The 18195-nt window shown below is 36.2% G+C and overlaps 1 protein-coding gene across 1 annotated transcript in view; it reads left to right on the forward strand.

The window, feature by feature from the left end:
- Positions 1-17821, forward strand: part of NR1D2 (nuclear receptor subfamily 1 group D member 2) — a 29176-nt gene extending 11355 nt beyond the window's left edge. Inside the window, exons 4-8 of the mRNA XM_036111303.2 lie at positions 1164-1308; positions 3325-3944; positions 5856-6041; positions 8026-8236; positions 14391-17821. Coding sequence (XP_035967196.1) covers positions 1164-1308; positions 3325-3944; positions 5856-6041; positions 8026-8236; positions 14391-14587 — 1359 coding nt within the window. The 3' untranslated portion in view covers positions 14588-17821. The remainder of the gene's footprint in view (positions 1-1163; positions 1309-3324; positions 3945-5855; positions 6042-8025; positions 8237-14390) is intronic.
- The last annotated feature ends 374 nt before the right edge of the window (positions 17822-18195 follow it).

Below are 18195 nucleotides of genomic sequence, written 5' to 3' on the forward strand. Positions count from 1 at the left end.
ATAAAGAATATACATGATGGAAGAAGAAATATTTTCTAGGGTAGCTCTGAATAAATTGTGAGTTTTGTAGCTCTTAATGGCTGGGTCACTTCACAAGACTAGTCAGTATTTAATATAGAAGTAGCACTTTTCCACTGTATAAAAAATTCTGTAAGTACTGTTTTACTCTTTTTTTTTTTTTTAATAAGAATGTGAAATAATTGTAGAGCAGGCATCATTCTCAGTTTATTGCTAAAGAAACAAAAGCACAAGCAAATGAACCTAATTGTGTATCCTTGTTAAATACACATAATTGTTCTATACCCTCTTAGAGATATGTCTAGTTCATATATTTTTGTGTTCAAGTATAATATTGCAGTAATAAAATTTAAAAATACTGTATTTCAAAATTACACAGATTCATGAAATGTGTGGTTAGTTATGATATTCAAGGAAACTGTAATTTAAAATTTTGGTAATTGTGTCCTTGACTTTTCTGTTCTTCTGAGACCATGAAGCTGGAGCTCTTTAAAGACCCATCACAGAGCACATGCTTAAGTTGTTTGTATAGTAGAGGCAGTTATTTGTAGCCATCTAGCTGGGGACTGTCTTTCCTTGGATTGCTAGCTGCTCTGCGGGTGTGTGGTGTCACACGTACCTGTTGCTGACAAAGTAGCCAGGAATGTCTGGCACATGCAAGCAGACCTTGCTGGTGTCAGCAGGTGATGATGCAGGAAAGACCAAGCTCTTCTAATGGAGTCCTTGGTTCTAGTGAGGGAATTATAGCTATGGAACACATTTCTCTGTCAACTCTAAAAATCAGTCATTCAAATTTCAAGAGTTTTGGGATTTGTATGTGATTAAAGTTTGGGCTGGAAAGTGTGGCTGCAGGCAGGGGCAGGTAACAGGGTAAAGCGTGGTAAAGGGGTGCTCGGCAAGCTCCAAGATTCTGCAAAGGGAAGAAGGGGAAGAAGAGTTTGTTTGGCTAGTAGGCATAGGTGCTTACTAAAAACAGTAAGAATCTAGTTAAATTGTGTGTCAGTGTTCTATATCCCTGTGTTCTAAGCCAAAATTATTTCCCAGATAGCTAGTAAAATACTTGATAGTCAGTTGTGGAGGGAGTGCTTACAAGGATTTCATCTGGATGTTTTTAAATGGCTGAGTACATCTTCCTTTGTTCTTAGGGTTTCTTTCGGAGAAGTATTCAGCAAAACATTCAGTACAAGAAGTGCCTGAAGAATGAAAACTGTTCTATAATGAGAATGAATAGAAACAGATGTCAGCAGTGTCGCTTCAAAAAGTGTCTGTCTGTTGGAATGTCGAGAGATGGTATGTTCCCACTTTAACGAGCACTCTTCTTTTTGAAACATATGGAGCTAGGCTTTTATTCCTCAGCATAAACCAGACCTATAGGCCAGTTACCAGTGGCCTTCTTGTGCTTAGAGTGAAGCAGATTTTAGAAAACACATTTTGATGCCTTGTAAGATGCCAAATTCATTAAAGTTAAAGTTTAGTGTTACCATCCTGGAAAAATAGCTTTTGGCTCTCTTTTGGGGCTTCTTGTAAAACCTCCCCCACCCCCCCCGCTTTTTTAGTATACAGTTTGAATACTTTTTTTCCTAAAACAAGAATTCATTTCCCTTCCCTTCCCTCCCTTTCTGTCTCTTTTTTTTTGGAGGGGGAGTAAAGGGGGCTGGGGGAGAGAGAGAATTGTAAGCAGGCTCCATGCCCAGTGCGGAGCCCAATGCAGAGCTCGATCCCACGACCCCCAGATCACGACCTGAGCCAAAATCAAGAGTTGGAGGCTTAACCTACTGAATCACCCAGGTGCCCCTCTTTTTTTTTTTTTTCCCCCGTATAGGAATCCTTGGCTCTTTCTCCTTGATTTCTTAACATTTCTTAGGAACCCTTTCTCCTGTGTGAATTATCTCTGTGACTTTCTCAGCTCTGAGATGATAATGTGCCTTTAGGGCACAGGTTCTGAATATGTTGAAAGGAGATACAAAATTGAAAGAAACAGTAGGGTCTGGAGTGGAGGTGGTTGCTAAATTCTGGCATGATCCAGTCCCATAAAAAATAAAAGTTAATTTGCGGTACTATTAGTATTTTCTGTGGATGATATCACTGGAAAATTTGACTCTTCTATCATGCTTACGGAAGTCACTTTTGGATAGTCTCATTTAGTTCTAAGTAACATAACAGATGAGTATGAGGTTTTCAGAGGGATTAGTTTAGTAGGATTAATTAAGAATTGCTAAGAATGAACCTGATATTTATCTAGGGAAGCGTCACTTAAGCAGTCCCTTAAGTTACTCTAATATAGTACACAAATACTGTTTAATAGAGCTTCTTGAGTAATGGATTTCAGCGGTTGATGTTTTAGATTTCATTTGCCTGAAAATTTTTTTTATATTACTAGAAATACTGATCCAAAGTTGGTGGATATTGTGATTTCCTCAAAAGAACAAAAATGGCAATCATTTGTGAAGGAGGGAGTAGAGATAGAGTGAAACATGATAAAATTGTCCATGATAGCAATAATATCAGAGGCTACAATTAGATTAGGAAGGCGTTCTTGCTGGGTGGGTATATTGGATTTTTATTATCCCCGTATAAATATTAGACTAGAAAGCTTTTCTTTTCTGTCCCTCAGGGATAGGAATGTTGGAGACAGAACACATTCTAAAACTTGGCCTCTAAAATAATGGAGGATGAATGATTTAATTTTTGTTTCATTGATTTTAATTAAAATCCAGCAAATTTTCAATAACTACATTTCTATTGACTGTGTTTTTTTAATTAAAAATTTTTTTAAAAAGATTTTCTTTTTTAAGAAGCTGGAAAAAGAGCAAATCATTTAATAGTTGGGTCTTGAGAATAGGGTTACAAAAATGAATTGACAAAGGTTAGATGTTCAGGGGGTGCTTGTATCTACTAGGTTCCATTAACATTAATGGCTATGGGTAGCTGAATCCCATGTGCCTTCTTAAGAACCCAGCCTTCAGCCTTGTTAATAGGTGCTGTGTAGTAATGCTGATCTGTTTCAAACTATGATTTTTACTAGTTAATTTCAAATTTTTAAAACTTTGCTTCTAAAATACCCAAGACATAGATCTTCTCTTAGCTTTGTTTTGGGAGAAAAATGAAAAATTTTTCTCCTTTTCACTTCCTATGTACATCAAAAATATAGCCAGCAAATTTAGAATACTTTGGGCCAGAGACATACAGATATTTTTTATTTGTATCACTAGAGGCCATAGTTAACAGAGATAATTTGGTGCTATTCATTTGTATAAACAGGTCTTATTTAGAATATACATGTTAAAATATCTTTTTCTTCAATAGCTGTTCGGTTTGGTCGTATTCCTAAGCGTGAAAAACAGAGGATGCTAATTGAAATGCAGAGTGCGATGAAGACCATGATGAACAGCCAGTTCAGTGGTCATTTGCAGAATGACACATTAGAACATCATGAACAGACAGCCTTACCAGCCCAGGAACAGCTGCGACCCAAGCCCCAGCTGGAACAAGAAAACATCAAAAGCTCTTCTCCCTCTTCTGATTTTGCAAAGGATGAAGTGATTGGCATGGTGACCAGGGCGCACAAGGATACCTTTATGTATAATCAAGAGCAGCGAGAAAACTCAGCAGAGACCATGCAGCCTCAGAGAGAACGAATTCCCAAGAGCATGGAGCAGTATAATTTAAATCATGACCATTGTGGCAGTGGGCTTAGCAGCCATTTTCCATGTAGTGAGAGCCAGCAGCACCTCAATGGACAGTACAAAGGGAGGAACATAATGCATTACCCAAATGGGCATGCCATTTGTATTGCAAATGGACATTGTATGAACTTCTCCAATGCTTATACTCAACGAGTATGTGATAGAGTTTCGATAGATGGATTTTCTCAGAATGAGAACAAGAATAGTTACCTGTGCAACACTGGAGGGAGAATGCATCTGGTATAGTGAAATCAATTTTTTTGCCCAACTTGCATCAAGGATAGCTTTTGAAGGTTTTCTTTTATTTGGGGGCAGTATACCAACTTTAGGGGCAGGGGTGGTGTCAAAACTTGAGACTTACAGAATCAGTTTTGTGCAATATTTTAGGTTAAATACTTCTAATAACATCATTTGTTGATTGACCTAATTCACACAGAACTAGGTAAAAGCATATGATTTGATATTATGATTGGGATTAGGATTTTATATAAAATATGGATCATGTAGAATTGGTCCTTTAATTCTTAGAAATCCCTTTCAAAATTTAAGCATTCTGATTAATCACTATCTTACTAGCTTTGGGATTTTCTCAAAGGGCTGATCATTTAGTTTGCCACAGTTAGTAATCCTTTGATTTCTATGGAAAGTGTTTTCTTTAACCATTATAATGCAAAAAGGTCTTTGAATATAGAACATTGATAGATGTTTTACTGTTTGAAAATTTAGGAATATTTTAATACGCTAGTTTCTAAGGATTTTCTCAGACTTCATCTTATGAGATGAGTTAATGTTATTCAAGTTTTTTTTTTTTTAATCAAATACAACAGTCTACATGAAAGTACAGTGTTTATGTTCAGCCAAAATTTCATCAAAAACAGCAGTACTGCACCATTTCCAGTATAAACCATGAGGTCCTTTGATAGTGCTTGGTATTTTCTACAGCCAGGTAATTAAAGTCTTCTTTTTTCATTTTCAAAATAGCTGACTCTACCCCAATTCTTTTGTTGTTTTTTTTTGGTCACTTGCAAGGATTTTTTTTTTTTTTTTTAAGATTTTTATTTATTTATTCGACAGAGAGAGAGAGGGAACACAAGCAGGGGGAGTGGGAGAGGGAGAAGCAGGCTTCCCACTGAGCAGGGAGCTCCATGCGGGGCTCAATCCCAGGACCCTGAGATCATGACCTGAGCCGAAGGCAGACGCTTAACGACTGAGCCAACCAGGTGCCCCCACTTGCAAGGATTTGATTCCATGGGTCTGAAAGGTGACCTTATATTTTATTAGACTTAGTGGCTGCCTTAAGGAGGGAAAAAATCTGTAAGCATTTAGGTTCTAATTTTGTGGTATTCTCCATGGTTATAGAATCATCCCATTCCTGGATCGCCTATGGATTTAGTGAAAATTTAAAGGCGATTTTACTAATAGAATATACAGTGAATGTTCATAATCTTTTTAGTGTTCTTATACCTTCTTTGGCTTCCTGGTTTTTCCTCACCAATCCTTATGTAAAAGGTGCCCCTTGTATCTCCCATCATTGTTTCCTAATTGAACAAGTGGAGGCCAGTAGTCACACCACTGTTTATGAAATAAATGGTTAATGACCTTTTTAAAAAAGTGAGGCATCTCACTGTCCTTTGAAATTATAATACTGTAATTGTGCCATTTGGAAAAAAGTGAGTTTTGAAATATTAACTAAATATTGAGTTCTAGGCCTGTGACTTCTAGCTGTATTTAGATAAACTTCTTAGAATCTCATTTCCTTATCTAAGAAATAGTAACTATAATATCTGCCACAACTAATGAGTATAGGATTGACAATGAAGTATGTATGAATTTGTTTGAAAATCTTAAAACCAGCATAAGGTGGCAGCAGTGTTTAAAAACAAAAACAAAAACTCTTAAACCCGTGCCATAGGTATTTGAAATAGCTTAGCCTACCTCTTTTATGATGCGTTAATTGCTGTTCAGACTAGGTTGCCCTGAGGCCTTCTAACATAAGGCAAGTAGCAAGAAGAGAAAGTGTTACTATTAGTAGATTTTACCTGTGTCTGAGAGTTAATTTCACATTGGGGTTTCCAATGATCGAGATACCACTTTTGAAGTTTCTTTACCATCTCTCACAATTTAAGAGTTTTTCTGTTTTGTGCATGCTAGGTTTGTCCAATGAGTAAGTCTCCATATGTGGATCCTCATAAATCTGGTCATGAAATCTGGGAAGAATTTTCAATGAGCTTCACCCCAGCAGTGAAAGAAGTGGTGGAATTTGCAAAACGTATTCCTGGATTCAGAGATCTCTCTCAGCATGACCAGGTCAACCTTTTGAAGGCTGGGACTTTTGAGGTAGGTTTTATTTATCTAGAATATCGATGCAGGGTGTGTGTAGTATTTTATTTTCATGTACGGTGTCATTCTTTTCTAAAGAAGTATTTATAGTCCAGAGGCTGAAATTACCAACAAAAGAATAACCATCTCAGAATCTTGGGAAGAAATGAGATAAATCCAGAGATTCTTAGGACTTGAAATACAACTGCTCTGTGTTCTCAGCATACAGACTTCCTCCAGGTTCTAGTATTATTTTCAGGTGAGGACCGCAGGCAGAGTCTGAAAGCCTAGCCTGGTGTTTCAGTACAGAGTACAAAGGGTAAATAGAATGTGGTTTTTCTCTTTAAGGAGATTGTAGAATATTTCGGGGTTATGTGAGACGTGTCTTACGTGCTACTTTAGACTCTGTTGGCTTCACCTCATCCAGAATCCTTGCTACCTTTTTTCCCTCTGGCTTCTCTTGCTGTGATGCATTCTGCCTGGACTTGGGGCAGCTACTGTTGCCAACCTGAGTAGGACACAGAGTGCCTGTCTCTGTGCTGTGTTAGGTGCCTCCCACCTCTCTTCCCCAGGGCTTCCCTGGTGCTGCTGAAGTGTGAGGAGCCTCAGGACTTGCTCAGAGCTCACTTAAACATTATTCTGAAATGCAGGGTGGTGGGTGGAAGTTGGTGTCTAGTGGGCCACGTCTTTGATCAGTGGGGGACGGGAATCGGGATATAGTTTTACTTTTCCCTGCTGGTCCCACAGACTGAGCTCTCAGTTGTTAATGATACTGAGTGGTGGCTAGCTCAGTAATTCTTCCTCTGATAATTTGCTGTCATCCCTTCCCAGGCTCATTTCCTTTTTCCTCAAACCTGTTCTCACATATGGTACTGCACATTCTGCTTAAACTTTTGACTTATGCTCTGTTTACGGGGGCACCTGGACCAGAATGGAGAAGGACCCATATTCATAAATAAAATACCTATGGTATAATTTAAAAGTAAAGCTGTTAGGTTAGGATTTTCAATGTAAAGGAAAACATTAGAGGTAAGATTTAAACTTTGAATCTTAAGAGGGGTGTCAGTGATCAAGTTCAGTTCGTCCATTTTTTGAGGTTAAGTAAATGTGGTCCGGAGAGGTGAAGAGATTTTTCTGGGATTACCAATAAATTTCTGACAGAGGACCATAACACAAATCCCAGACTCTAACACTTGTGTTCTCTCCACCTTGTGATTTGTCTTGGGATTGCTGTGTTCTAGTTCCATCTTCATAGAAGGCTCACTCTCTTTGGATTGTCTTGAATAAAACAAGTCTTTGGGAAAATTGCAAAGGGGAGGTGTTTGTTCAGTATTCCTCTGGTTATGAGAGAAGTATGTGACCTAGGTGTTGCCATTTACTCTAGGGGAGGGAGTGCCGTAGATAAGCAGTTGTTGACTGATTTGGTTTGGATTTGAAATACAACTTGGTGTCTGGAACACTTCTACTGTAATAGTTTCCTTTGTATATTGTCTCTTTGGGTTATGGTTTCTTAAAATAGTCTAATTAGAGTTTACCCGCTGCATTTGCCTTGGCTGCATTTGGTGTTTTGATGTCTCTAAGTGTTGTTGCATTGAAATACTGCTCTTTTTACTTTCTGGTTTAGAGACCATGTGGTATACTTGGTAGCTTAAAGAGTTTCTTTAATGCCTTTGGCCAAGGCCCAGTTTCAGATTTCTTGGCATTATTGCCTGCTTTAATTTTATATTTGCATTTCAGAATCTTTATTAATAGAGTTTCAGAGTATCATAGGACTCAAGTATTTTGCCACTGGTGGCTGGAATTTTTTTGATGTTCTTGGGATATTTATTGTTTTGGTAGAGAATTTGCCTTAAGGAAATGGCTCTGGGTAAAAATAAACTCGGTTTTTCTTTTACAACTTTCTTTTATATGTAGGATGTTTCTTAATTGACTTGAATACTGAATATTGTCTTAGTACTGAATTCTTTCAAATACATTTAAGTCTTTTTTTTTTTTTTTCCAGGTTTTAATGGTACGGTTTGCATCGTTGTTTGACGCAAAGGAGCGTACGGTCACCTTTTTAAGTGGAAAGAAATACAGTGTCGATGATTTACACTCAATGGGAGCAGGGGATCTGCTAAACTCTATGTTTGAATTTAGTGAGAAGCTAAATGCCCTCCAACTTAGTGATGAAGAGATGAGTTTGTTTACAGCTGTTGTCCTGGTATCTGCAGGTAAGCAGGCTGGTTCAAAATTTTGCCGCACCCAGAATACAGTTACCAAGTGGGGAGAAGGTGGAACTATGTTCCAGCAAGCTATTTATAAGGCGAGAGGGCCTTAAGCAGATGCTGGACTGTGTGAATCTGTTATTTTTGCATAATTAGACAGTAAAAATTCAAAAAGTGCTGTATAGTAATAAAATGATGTTTAGATTTAGGCCTCACATTGACCACAAGTCTTAGTCTTTAAACTTTTGCTCATAATTTTTACAAGTCTAAATTGTTATTTTTGTGGATTTAATTTTTGGAACATTAGGTGGTTCTGATACGAATTTAAGTTTTAATTAAAATGTGTATTACTTGAAAATGTTAAAATTACCAAGATATATTAGTGTGGTTTGTTCCAAAAATTGGGGAATTACGAGTAGGCTTTTACCCAGCTTTGCCACTGAATTTTCTGTGTGACTTGCGTAAATAATTCTGTTCTTTTGGGTCTCGGTTTCCTCATCCTGTGGAAGGAAGGGATTGTACCATGTGAGCCAGCCTGGGGTCTGGCACAGAATAGGTACTTAGTTACTGTTTGAATGAGTGACAAAGATTTTTGAGTCCTAACATTTAATGTTTATTTATATGAGTCATTGATGATGTTTTCCAATTTCCCTGCCACCTTGCATTTATATTATAGCTATTTCTGACCAACATATTTCAATTTAGATAATTGCAATTAAGATAATAGCAAATGGGAAATTGATACACAGTGACTTTCCTGGGGATATATAAGTAAGTACCAGCCATTTTTAGGTATCACTAACTTTATTTTAATATATTTGTTGAGAATTTTACAGTATTTCGATATGACTTACTTTAAGTTGCCTGTTTGCTTCCTACTGTGTAAAAGCCATTGTACCAGGTACTGTGGGGGTTATAAAATATAAGTTATAACCCCTGCTTATGTGGCTAAACTGTAAATCAGTAACTCCTATAAGTTTTTTGTATATCTTAAAGGACCTGTATATCAGTGGTATAAATAAAGACTTATGTCATTTGGAAGCATAATTTGGCTACCTATTCTGATCAGCTCTACCTAGGTAACTAAAAATGCACTTATGATATGGAATAGTATGAAAGTTAACAGGTTAATAAGGGATACCTATTTTCTTAGTAACCTTGTAATTAATGCCTCTTGCACTTTACCTACCATTTTGCATTCTCTTGATAAGTAATCATTAATGGTTTGAGTTGACATCAGATTAATCTATTATTGTGAAACTAAAGGTAATCCATACTTGTTAATTTCTTTATCTGATCAATATGTGCGAGGGGGGAGACAACAAGCATTAAGACACAAGCTTGTTCTCCAAGCATTTATGTTTTATTTGGAGAGACAGAAATAACACAAAAAGCTTTATGGTATTAAGCCATGTGGTTCTGACTGAGGAAGTAGGGGTTCTAGGAAGGAAATTACCTGAGAAAGCTTTGTGGGGAAGACGGAAGTAGAGCTGGAATTTGAAGGATGGGTTAGTAGATTTTCCCATCAAAACAGTGATGGAGCAACTTGGGAGAGCATGAGGTAGGGTAGGGGCAGGTGGCTAAAGCCCGAAGTGTACATCAAGGAGGAAAGGGACCAGAAGGCTTATGAGTTGAAGGGGCACCAGGTTACGGAATGACTTCGAGGAGAACTAAGCAGAGAAGTTTTAAATGAAATATGGGGCAGTGGAAAGTCAGTGTAGGGGAATGATGAGGCATAACAAAGTGATGGTCTGACATTAGAATTTCTGCATGTTTATCTTAGGCGGATTAGACAAGTGATTAGAGCTGGAGAGTCAGGTTGAGAGGCTGTTGAAATAACCTCAGGTAGGAGGCAGTGGAGTGAACTCTCCTGAGATAGGTGTAGTAGAGGAGGTGAAGCAGGAGGGACTGTGTCAGAGATGGTGAAAAGGAAGAAACAGTGGCAGGGGATAAGGGGGAGCTCTGTACCAGGAAATGTGCTATTTATTTATATTTTCTACCAAGCGAACATAATTTTATTTTGTTTTAATCTCCTTTTGAAAAAGCCTTGTTTACTGATCATAAGAAGAATATGGGTTTTTTGCAAAAGTAGAAAATACTAAGATGAACATAAAGATGATAATATTGCTACCAAAAAAGATCACTGTCAACATTAGGGGGTCTCTATCTGTTCACCTGTACATCCATGTACCATTTGCCTGCTTACTGATTTATGGTACATAAAAAAATACTTGACATACCAAGTGGAAAAATTGATTATAGAAGAATATAATGCATTCTTATTTTTGTTCTGTCTGACTATATGAAGGTATACAAGCAACACATACACGTGCACAGTTTCATGCATTTTAAAATAATATGTTGCTTTCACTTAAACATATGATAGTGTTCATGTCAAACTTAAATCTTTACCACCTAAAAAGGACTATTGTTATTTTTAAAACAGTATCTATACAGGAAAATAATATTCAGAAATTATAGAGGAGGATAAAAGTCTCTCCTTCCTTCTCCCAGCCTACTCTTCAGAGAACTAGAATTCTAACCATCTTTCTTCTTAATTGTTCTGACAGTTGCCACTCACTTCTAAATACTGTGTTTATACCTCTTTTTATTGACTAGATATAACTGACAAATAAAAGTATCTTCTTTTTATAAGTTTTATTTTTATGTTGCTTTGTTTTATATAAAATTGTAATATGCTCACATTCTTTGACCCTTCATTTTTACATAATCTCTCAGATAGTTTAGATTGAATCTTCTCCTTAGGAAGACAGTATCCTTCTTCCATATCCTGGCTTCTTTTGCTATGCCATTTCTTTTACATTGTCAAGAATGAAAATATTTACATTATGTTCTATAGGTGTGATTAGTTTCCATGTTTTATCAGATGATTCTAAATATTGAAAAGTAAAAAATATTCATTTACAGTATTAGGATTATGTAAATAGTACAGTGTTCACATAGCGGGGTTGAAATGGTAGACAAGGTGATAATAAATTTTTTTTTTTTAATTTTATTTGAGAGAGAAAGACAGCATGAGCAGTGGGAGGGGGGGCAGAGGAAGAGTGAGGGGGACAAGCAGACTTCCTGCTGAGCGAGGAACCTGACAACGTGACAATGTGGGGCGATCCCAGGACCCTGAGAGCATGACCTGAGCTGAAGGCAGATGCCTAACTGACTGAGCCATCTAGGCGCCCCAAGGCAGTATAAATCTTGCCCTAAACCTGTGCCTCCCAAGGGGGAATGTTCCAAGTATCAGATAACAAATGGATTATTTATATTCTCTATTAATTGCTTAGAATTAAGCAACCATTATATTTGCTTTATATTTAAAGTAACTTTTTGTTTTTCTTGGAATCTACAGTTACCATCTGGGTTTTGTTTTGGTGGTTGTCAGAAAAAGTGCTAGTTTCTAGATCTCATTATATAATTTTATCCTTACAACAGACCTCTGATGTGAGCTAGGATATGTTATTCTCAAATACAGGCTAGAAATTTGAGGAACAGAAGGATTAATATGCTCAAGATTGTGCATTTTAAAAAATTGGCTGAGCATGCATTTGAACTGTTAGTCTAGCTTCAAAGCCTTTCTGCTATACTGCTTGTTAACAGAATAGCTCTAGCTGCTAAGGTAGAGAGAATCTCAAACATGATGTTTGCCTGTGAGGTTAGAAGACTCTTGATATCATGGAGAAAAAGGGAATTATACCTGGAAGGTAAATTCTTCTTTAGATTGTGTGAAATGGCAGCAGTCACTTGTGGTTGAGGATTAGGGACAGGCATATAGGTGTGAGAACAAAGTTCATCTGGATATGGATTTTACTTGTCCTCATAGAGGTTTTTGTGGAAGGAATTTGACTTCCATCTTGTGTATGTTCATAGAGAGGAGATTTGGTGAGATTTGGTGGTGAGGGATGAAGAACTTCTCTAAGCTTGAGGAAGCAGAGGACAGGTATATCGTGAATTAAAACTATACTATAAAGTAAATAGTGTAGCATTTAATACACCATTTAGAAGATTAATTTTCATTTCAATCTGTACATTCTATTGTTACAGTTTCTAGAGGATTATTGTTTATGATCCAGCTAGATTTGTAGGTAGGTTATTTGGCCTTGAAATCATGAAATCATGGTTTTAGAAATTGCGATTTTAGAAAAATTTACATTTTTAGGTATAAGAATCCATTTTCCTAAAGTTGTGAGAAGAAGCATAGGTCTTTCCAACACAGAGTATTCACTGAAAGACTCAAAATACTAGTTCCAACTCAAGTATCCTTCTCTGCCTATCTAGATTATTTTGTTTGTAGGGCTCACTGTCATTCTTTTCCCTGTTGTTGGTATTGTAAATTACTGATGATATGATTCAAACCAGGCATTTTCTTCTGCTAGAAGAGCTCTCTCAGGGAAGGAATTTTGGTTGGTTATGTTGACTGCTAATTCCCTAGCACCTATCACATATGTAGCCATAGACATTCAGTAAGTGTTTGGTGAGGGAATTAATAAATTGCAAGGATGTTGAGGAAAACAATTACTTGATTAAAAGCAAGGGAGACTCTTGGAAGCACTATTGGAGACTTATTTAAGTAGTTTTATATGGCCCTTATGATTGTATGACCACAGTCAAATGTTAAGAGGTCTTTTGTCCATGTAACAATTGTGTCTGAAAGCATATGACCCCCCAAACCAATAGTCAACATTCAAATTGTTTGTTTTTCTATAATAATTAGCACATAGTTGAATAATAATCCACATTTTATTAAATGTAAGATAAACCAGTTTTCATCATTTTTTTCTGCATTTAGAGTTAAACTTTTCCCTTTACTATGAAATTTTAGTGTTTGCATTGCAAGTGGCCTTTTTAGCTACCAGTTACAATGCAGAGCCTAAATACCCTTGTGAATAATGAATAAAAAGGGTGTGAATGGCCAGAGATTTTTACTTCCTTCGCAGTATCTTTCTTACTAATTACAGCTCCCTATACTAGGAGCCATTGAGTATTTCTTGTGCTCTACTGCCTCCTATTGTAAAGGGAAGAAATAGCCCTTGATGATTGAAAAAAAAAAAAGTCCATGGGCAAAAAGCATTAATTTTAAGATACTTTCCTTTAATGCTGGCTTATACTACATTATTAGTTTATTAACATTTTGTATGACGAGCTTAATAAACACAGTATGTTAAATGGAAATGAATGCAGGTTAATATAACTAGGTAATAAAGTTGCATAGTATATTAGTTATCTATTACTGCATAACAGATTACCTTAAAACTTACTGGCTTAAAAATGCAAACATTTATTATCTCACAGTTTCTGAGGATTAGGAATATGGGTAATGGCTTAGATGGGTGCCTCTGGCTCAAGGTTTCTTGGGAGATTGTAGTCAAACTGTGAGCAGGGCTGTGGTCGACTGTGAAGGCTCAGCTAAGGAAGGATCTGCTTCTAGGCTTATTCATGTGGTTGTGGCAGGAGTTATTTCCTTGCAGGATGTTGGCCTGAGTGCCTCAGTTCTTTGCTGGCTGTTGGCTTGAGACCACCGTCATTTCCTTAGCATATGGGCCATCTCATAGGCAACTTGCATCATGGCACCTGGCATCTGGCTTTTCTCAGAGGAAGTATGCCGAATATGGAAGCCTTTTTTTTTTTTTTTTTTGGTAATCTAATATTTTATTCATCAGTAGTGAGCCAGTAAGTCTAGCCCACTCAAGGGAAAAGGGATGCACAAGGGTGTGGATACCAGGATGAGGTTGCCATTTTAGAGATTGCCTGCCATACACGGTAACATACAAATGTGGATGTATTCCATATGAAGAAAAAAATATATTTGTAAACTACAGTATTCATTTTATTTTGTCAGGAGCAGTTGAAATTAGCAGATGGCATCTAATTTTAAAAATCAGAACCTCTAGTTTTGTGAACAAAATACTAAAGAATTTTGATTTATCAAGTGTACTGTGTGATATCTCTTTATAGTATAACAAATAGGTACAGAAATTTGCCATTGGGATTTAAAAAATGTTGTCAACTATCTTTTGCCTTCATTCCAATGTATAAAACCTTGTTTTGGATTCATTAATGAGATTGATGAGCAAGAATTATATTTATATATTTAATGTTAATACCATGTCCTCTTATTCATGTCTGTCTATTCATTACTCTCTTTTAGATCGATCTGGAATAGAAAACGTCAACTCTGTGGAGGCTTTGCAGGAAACTCTCATCCGCGCACTAAGGACCTTAATAATGAAAAACCATCCAAACGAGGCCTCTATTTTTACAAAACTTCTTCTAAAGTTGCCAGATCTTCGATCTTTAAACAACATGCACTCTGAGGAGCTCTTGGCCTTTAAAGTTCACCCCTAAGGCCTTTGTTTATTTAAACATGAACTGATTCATGCTAACTGTACCTTTTGTGCTAAAATGCTTATTTATATGTGTATACCATATGTGGAGATAGAAAAGACCTTTAAGACAACACAAGATTGTAGGCTATCTCTGTAATCATGCAGTAGCTGTTTGGATTGAGGTTTCTTCAGCCATGGTTAGACATTGACCGCATTTCCCCTATAGACCAATCAGCTGTGTCGCACTTAAACTGGAGAAGTTACACTGAATTATAGTCACACTGAATGTTAGACTTTTTCATCTGCCAAAACCAAAAATCATTTTGATCTCCCTGTGGTATAAATATAGCGCACAATCACAAATATATGAGAACTTAAAAATTAATCCTTTGTGGTAGAAATTCTCTTGTATGAGGAAGGCTTGATTTCACCACAAGACCATTTGATCTGGTAATTGGAGACATTGCAAGTTAGGAGATCTTCATGTCTGTATTTTGTTCTGCCGCTTGTTAAAGTGTATGATCCCGGGCAGGTTAGTTGGTTGTGGAAAATGAAAATTGATAGTGTACTTAATGTCCCACCTCACAGATACTAAAAAATGTCTATAAAGCATATTTACCTCTTGGGAGATAGGCACTATGTAAATAAGGTAAATTTTTTGTTATTATAATTATTCATAATATTCTTCCCTTATTTCTAAGTATTTCTGAGAAATCATTTCACAGTCCACACCAACCTATTATTCAGGGTTCCTGCATATGTGTGGGGTATGCTCCTGGCACACAGATATTCAAAATTTATGGGTACATCAAATACATAGTATGTGTACATAATATCTATGTGAATATAGTTATACATAAACACATTTCTTCACAATATTTTAAACTGTGAAGAACTTTATCATACAGTAAACTTAAAACAAGTGGTGTCAAAGACTCAAATTAGGTGCATTTTACCTGTTGATGACATAACCATTGCTTTAAATGTTTAGACAGTAGATTATTGAACTTATGCTCTATTTTTATTTAAGCAGCACTTAATGTAAAAGTACAACAGGCAGTTGAGTCCAAATTTCAAAAAATACATATTTTAGAGTTCATCTTTGGTTAAATCTTTGGTTCAAGGTACTAGTTTAAAAGTTCATTCAGATTCTTACCTTGTACTGAAAAAGGTTACATTGCTGCCCCTTATATACATGCTGCAGCTTGATAAATATTTTGATTCTTTTTGGAGAACCAATCAATGTTTTAAGAAAACTGTTTAATGTGTTGGTCCTGCGTGTGGTGTGTGTGTGTGTGTGAGAGAGAGGGAGAGAGAGAGTGTATGTATGTATGCATTTGTGTGCAAGTGTGTTTTGAGTCCACTGTTTTTTTTTTTCCTAAATAACACTACAGGGATTTTGTCAAATTAGATTTACTCTGTAATTTGAAAAATCATTTAGTGTGTGAGACCTACAGACTTAGAAGTGGTACAGAGACATTTCATCCACATTTCTAATATTGGGCTTTATTAAATAGAGAAGATCAGCCTCTGTTTATGGCAGTGGGAGAAATAGCCAAAGTTGAGGATTTTATGTATGTTTTTCTGTTTCCCTGGAAAAGAGCAATTAATTGGAATTTTTTTGAAAAGATTGCCTTCTGTATAATTTTTGGATTATATAAAACTTTAAGAATAGAAAGAGCCCGCTTTACTATACTCAGCCTGTTACTTTAATGACATGTGAGCAGAATGCCTTATTTTGTAATCTTGTTTAACTTGTTGCTACTGGGACTTGAATTTCTGTGGCACTTGTTAAGTAAGTCAAAAAAAGAAGTTAAATCCTCTCATTATTAAAGAGGAAGGGTGATGGTGATGTCTGTCATACAGTATAAACCATAATTGTGATTTACCTTACATAGGTAAGACTTTTATGGGATATACAGTATAGTTTTTGTGAATTCTTTACATGATAGCATTATCTTTTTATAATTTTTTTTTCTTAAGATAAATGCATAGTTTTCTTCTGTGGGGGATAGAAACGGCTTTTTGAAGTAATCCTGAAAACCTCAAAGATCATGTTTATTCTTAATTTTTGCCTTTTGCATAAGCCTCTTTATAACATGTTATCTTTAAAACAATTAGTGTCTTTAGGAATGTGTAACCAGAACTATGTTAGTATTGCTTATAAAACTTTAGTTAGGTTCAATATATACATGTATACATCTATTTATAGGTACGTAGGTTCGCATTTTGTCTTGTAAGATTTTATTTGAACAAATTCTTCCTGTAGGTAATGGGAAACAAAAATAATAGTTCATGTGCCACTTGTAGCATCTCTATATTTGAAAATAGCCCAATATTAAAACTACTAAAATTAAACCAGCAGCCTATTATAAGCACATTCTTTGATTGAGTCATTGGGTATAAACTTACTAAATGTGGAGAAGACAACCAGTTTGGAAAACTTCTGGGTCGGTGGGACACTGTTGATTAATTGATAATGTACTGTATGAATTAAGTGATGCTTTAACTCTGATTTTACATTTTAAATTAAAATATGGGCATTATGTCAGCAAACTTAAGGGCATTATGTTAGCAAGCGAAAACATTTTTTTTCTGTGCTTTTAATGTATCTCTTCACATGATCTGAGAGAGGATTCAAGCTTTAGAAATAGCTGAGGGAAAGGGGAAACATCTTCTTGAGTTGAAGCTTTTCCTTAGGGTGATGGTTTAATTACAGATTAAAAAAAAATTAGAAGGCAATTTCAGTGGATTAAGTGTATAGCTTTTGTATCTACATTTCAAGAAATTACCATTGTAACTTGATAAGAAATGATTTATTTTATGTAAACATCATTGCAAAGCAAGGTGTAGAAGCTCAGCTAGATTTATTACTGTGCACGAGAGTAAGTACCTATCTCAATTATTCTTTTTCTTTTCCAATATAAAGTTTGCTGAATGTACAAGAAGAGTTTATCACTTAGGATATAGAATTTTTTTTAGGGGTTGGGGGGATGGGATCTGTCAGGAAATTGCCTATAAACAAAGATTGTCTTGATTTGATTCAAAACATAAAACTTGAAGCTATTCTTGAACTAACGTGGAAAAATAAAATGGCTATTGTTTAAAAAAAAGTGATAGAAATATATTGTCAAGATATGAATTAAGTTTATTTTCTACAAACTTATTGATGAGGACATGGATAATATCTTCATGTTTCTGAAAAGTAATCTGTACATGGGGGGAGGGGATAATAAATATTATTTCTAACCAAGTGTGGTTTTTGGTATCTATCTCGGTGTTTTTTGTAAGACTCTTAATTTAATTTACTACTTTCCCCTGAGCTTAGCAGTACATCTTAACCTAAATCTCTGATTCGGCATGATGGAACGTATATATGCAGGGCTCTTTGGATTTTAGTTTGTTTAGTGAGTCCAGCAAGGGTTGTTGGGTTTTCTATAATGACAGCTGAGTAGTGGTTCACTGTATCTGGTAAGGTAATCATTCTTAGAAGGGGTTAGTGAGAGAAGAAGGGGGTGCTTGATCTAGCCAAGACTCAGCCTTGGCTATGAATGGGATAAGATGCCTCAGCAAGACCACCACCTCCTTTCTCCTTTCCCAGGGGTTGTAGCCATGCTGGCAAAGTTG

Source organism: Halichoerus grypus, chromosome 1 (assembly GCF_964656455.1).
Source record: "Halichoerus grypus chromosome 1, mHalGry1.hap1.1, whole genome shotgun sequence".
In the NCBI taxonomy this organism is placed as follows: domain Eukaryota; kingdom Metazoa; phylum Chordata; class Mammalia; order Carnivora; family Phocidae; genus Halichoerus; species Halichoerus grypus.